This window comes from Photinus pyralis, unplaced genomic scaffold (assembly GCF_008802855.1).
Source record: "Photinus pyralis isolate 1611_PpyrPB1 unplaced genomic scaffold, Ppyr1.3 Ppyr1.4_LG8, whole genome shotgun sequence".
NCBI classification, from domain to species: Eukaryota; Metazoa; Arthropoda; class Insecta; order Coleoptera; family Lampyridae; genus Photinus; species Photinus pyralis.
In genome coordinates, this window is record NW_022170819.1 from 16,394,316 (window position 1) to 16,399,260 (window position 4,945).

Genomic DNA, 4,945 nt, shown 5'->3' on the forward strand with positions numbered 1-4,945 from the left:
AAAAACGCTGACCACTTAAAAAAATGTAATATAGCCGCCAGTTTTCCAAAATGGCGACATATTAATTATCATATCATTAGTGGTAAGGTAAGTACCTATCTTTCAAATGATTATTATTAGTGATAAGTAAAAACCGCGGCCATTTTGATTTTTTAAATAGCCAGGGCCGTAACTAGATATAACCGCGCCCTTGGCGGCACTTCAAGTTTGCGCCCCCCCCCCCACACCTGCGCGTGGGGGTATTAAATACCCCCCAACAAAAACGCAAGGACCGGGAAGTCCTCCGAAAATTTTTTGAGTTCAAGGTTTGAAGCTTTTTGATCCGAGAATTTTGCTTCTTTAAAACATGGAGAAAAGATTACAAAATACAGTGTGTCCAAGATAAGAATGAACATCACGTTTTAAAAATGCGGAAATTCCGATCAGTTCCGAAGATTTAAAAAAAACCGAAAGTAACTTTTTAAGCTCACCATTTTACAAGATTTTCGCTGCGACGTTTCGTCTTTGAGAAATCATCATCAACTTCATATTTTTATAGGGACCGGAAAAAAGTACATAATGTATTGAGTAGCATTTTTTATTACGAATACAATTATGGTACAATATGCCATTTAGAAGAACAAATTATTTTGACTTTTTGTCAACGCCTACTAAACCAAAAATTTTAAAAATTTAGTAACAAGCCATTTTTCTGAGGTAAATAATAAATAATTTTTAACATTTTACTGTAGTAGGCGTTGACAAAATATCAAAATAATTCATTGATAGTTCCTTTAAATTTAAATGATATAGGACATATAGGTGATAAAGAATCTTATTGTGCCATACATCGTTGTTGGTGGTTTCTCAAAGACGCCAATTGAACAGTTTAAAAAGTTCCTATGAGGAAGTGGTATTTGTTTTATGATATCTTTTCAAACAGGGCCGGCAAAAAATAAAACCGAATATGATTAATTTCGTTTTTTTTCGGGACTGATCGGAATATACAAATTTTTAAAATATCATTTGACTTGCTTGCTTTTCCTTCTTATATTGGACACACTGTATATATTACATTACCATAAGGAGACAAAAGGGGGGAAGGGCAGAGATGAAGGTAATATCACTTTGTAAGTTGTAACGACCCAGCTATTCACAGTCACAGTACATACAGTTTAACAATCTGGAATAACATTTGTTTAAATAACCGGAATTTTTTTCCTAATACACTAATGTAAAAAGAAATTTTTTCATGGCCAATTTTGCGCCTCCCCGGTAGCTGCGCCCTTGGCGGGCGCCCATCTCGCCACCACCTAGATATGGCCCTGTAAATAGCCAGTGTTTTTATATAAAATAATACCCTTATCATACCGAGGTTCATACCAAATTTCATGGTAGTATCATCATTTGAAAGATACTACTTACTACTACCCTACCCTCTATTTACTAATAATAGTTAATATGTGTATATGAAAATTGTTTCGAAGTCACTAATTTCTACTGGGATCCTTAGGCAATTTTTTTATATTTGCAATTTTCTCCCAACAAGGTTCTATAACATTTTTTAGCGCCATTTCCAAGATTGGTTGCTTTGCTCTTTTTATTTGAGATTAAAGAGGAGAAATTGCGATTGGAGACTTGATCAAAGGAAGCAGGGACCCTTGCAAGGACCTGAAGCTAAATGACCATCGAGATGACCATAAACGTGTGTTCGCTGAATGGGCTTTGGAGCAGTTGAAAACTGACCCCAACTTTTACCGAAAAATCATCTACAGCAATGGTTTCAACAGGACGGCGCTACAGGCCACACAGCTCATACCACAATGGCCATTCTGCAGGCGATTTGAAGACAAAGTCATTTCACGATTGCACAATGTTGGCATCGAAAGTACTTTCAAATGAATAAAAAATTTCAATATCTCAGACGCATGTACCTACTTACCATTCATCTACCATAAATCAGATGAAAAAATTTTGTCCACCTTGGGTTTTAAAAAATTAAGTCTAAACATTTATTGCAACCTAACGGAAACATGACAAAAATGTGGAGTACCAGATCTAGTACCCATAGCAACTGAATGCTCTAAAACTCCAATTTAAGTTGGCACAGGGCTCGTAATTAGGTTCAGTTGTTTTTCAAAGTACCGAAATTTGAGATCTTGTGCATCTTAAACTTGTAAGGTCTTACCTATAGAGTGAAGGTACACAGTGCAGGAAGACAGTCTTCCGTAGATTTTTGTAGCTTTCTGGATTTCCTGTGACTGAAAGGTCCCACAGTCGACGGGGGTTTGCGTGTCGGCCAATTGAATACCGCCGCTAGTCATCTTTTTTTCCTTTTAAAGTGTTACATTAAACAATAAACAAGATGGACAGACAGTTGAAGCCGTTGATAGTCACATTGGCGGCAAATCCGGTCCAAATTCGTTAATTCTTTCAAAATACACAAAACGTTCACATCACATGCAGCTAACTAAAATGCAAAAGTGCACTTTGCAAGGCAGGTTTACAAAACAAGAGCAGGTACATCGGACCCTTTAAAACCGGTCTTTGTTGTATAGGTTTCAAATTCGGCATTCGTTATGTTTTGTATTTGACAAATGACACGGTATAATATAATTTCAAGGTCGCAGGCTGTGCACGGGTCAGGAGCGTCTCCATTTTTTACTTCCAAATTTGAAACGAACACAGTGGCGTACCGCAGCCAACTTTAATGAGTTATCTTTAACCAAATACCAATGCATGTTTCATTTGTTTCTGTGATTATATGTCTCTAACGCCCTATTTATTTATAAATTCAATGCTAACACTCACCATCTTACTTATAAAATACAAAACGTGTTGACATTTCTATTAATGATTATGAATCCCGTGGGAATCTTTGCGACCCCTTTATGCTTAGAGTAGAGGTGCGGGCGAGATGGATTATATATTAGCACGACTAAATCGGCACCCCAACTTGCTAAATCTCAAAAGTTATTGTGCTCATTTTGCGCCGATTTGTGCGCCAATCCACAAGTCTTCTGCCACTTTCGTTTCGGAGAAACCAAAATTTTACACCAACATCCTCGTATTGACACACGATACGAATACTTTTGTACTTGTCTTACTCTGATACGTGTGCGTCGATGCCAAGGTTTTGGGGGCCTTTGTTTTGAGGTAAATTGATGTAGGTAGGTGGTCACACCCATTATTTTCGGAATGCCTTAGGTAAAACATATTATGTGATTGCTTTGTGAAGATTTCGGCTCCTATTCTCAGTTTCTCAGCCTTTCCTTAAACCATTTTTTTATTTGGTTGGAGACGTTGGGGTCAAATTAACTGGAAAATTAAAAATTTGACTGACAGATATACTCTTAGGGTGCTTTCACACACACCGGCAAAACCGGAGCCGGTTCCGGTTCCGGCGCCGGATGCAATGTAATTAAATTTGGGCTTGCACATACAGTCCGATCCGGCGTAATGCCGTCCCGGCTGTTTGTGTCGCCGGACCAGAACTCGATAAATCGGTGGCCGGGGCGGGAAGCAGCTTGTCGGTTTCAAGGTTAAGTTATGGAATCATGCACACGCAGCTGAGAAAACCGGTGTCGGGATAGTGTTTGCTCATATTTTTATTTTAGAATGCAGAATGCAGTATACCTCACAGCTAAAATGGGATGAACCCAGTACTGGCGTTCTCGTTTCCTATATTTTCGCCTAAGATGTAGTGATATCAGTAAATTGCGGCGCCTATGTCTTTCACTAATCATAATGGCAATGCTTCTCGCGCGTCGTTCAGAATCAAACTAAAATGGTGCCTGCCCGAGCGTTGACCGAACCTTCTTCGTTTTACCGGGTGCCGGATCCGGTGACGGCAAATGCCGGTATGTGTGCATATTCCTTCCGGTCCGGCGCCGGAACCGGCTCCGGTTTTGCCGGTGTGTGTGAAAGCACCCTTACGATTAGGGCGTTGTGCGCAGGTGCACTCTCTTGTTGAAACCAACAGAATTTCCAAGATTCGTTTTTTTGTACCGTGTCGTGTGATGTCATGTGGATCCATCTAACCCGGGTCTTTTCTGGTTTTTGCAAGATTCCTTCTCTGACTTCTTTAGTGGATTCTTTATCTGCTCCGCAGAGAGGGCTGGTTCAACTTTTCTTGAGAAGCCAGCGATATTGTTTGCGGACCGCACAAGCAACGTGCTTTGAAGTCTCTGTTAGTCCAGTTGGTGCTTTTAGAAAGATTGTTGTATTTATTTTTACTTGCTGATTGATAAAGTTTTCACAACTGGAAAAGTGGCAGTGTCCTTTATTGCAGAGCTTCATAGTATAGGAAGGGAGAGTTTAAACTGAAGATTCCCACGTGTCCACACTCCACTTATTAGAGATATTCGGGAGCCCTTTAAAAACCTTTCGGCGACTATTAAAGGTTCTTAAAGACCTCTAAAATCCCTTCGTTACCTTTAAAGCTTGCAAAGAAGTTTTTTCAAGATTCTTCTATTGAATATTTTTGAAGGGTATTAAAAGATCGTAAGAACCTGAAAGAGACTCTAAAGACCATAAAGAAAATGCTGGGGAGATAAAACTAATAAGCACATTTTTAAAAAGAAGGTGACATACACGGACGATGCAGCAATATTGGCAAAAGAGATAAAACAGATGAAGGAAATAATCGGAAGAATAGAGTGACGGGAAAGGAATGAAGGTAAATATTGAAAAGTCAAAGAATATCGGATAGCAAATACCGCGAGTTTTCATTCGAAAGTAACACGAATTAATTGAATTTTCTTCTTTAAAAATTAAACAAATAAAGAACATTTTGCCCTAAGGCGAGTAACGTTAGCGTATTTTTCATGCATTTATTAGAACTTTCCAATAAGCCTTGGCTATGCCCGCTCTGTGTTTCTCCACTAGAAGGATCTATGGTTAAAATTTAAAAAAATATATATCTCCATAAATAAGAAAGTTGGTATTGCACAGTCTGGGCATGCAT

At 38.8% G+C, this 4,945-nt stretch overlaps 1 protein-coding gene across 1 annotated transcript in view; it reads left to right on the forward strand.

Annotated features, from left to right (window-relative positions):
- Positions 1–3,626, forward strand: part of LOC116179422 (protein CLEC16A homolog) — an 18,267-nt gene extending 14,641 nt beyond the window's left edge. Inside the window, exon 10 of the mRNA XM_031499215.1 lies at positions 3,597–3,626. Within this exon, the coding sequence (XP_031355075.1) occupies positions 3,597–3,626 (30 nt within the window). The remainder of the gene's footprint in view (positions 1–3,596) is intronic.
- Positions 3,627–4,945: the final 1,319 nt, after the last annotated feature.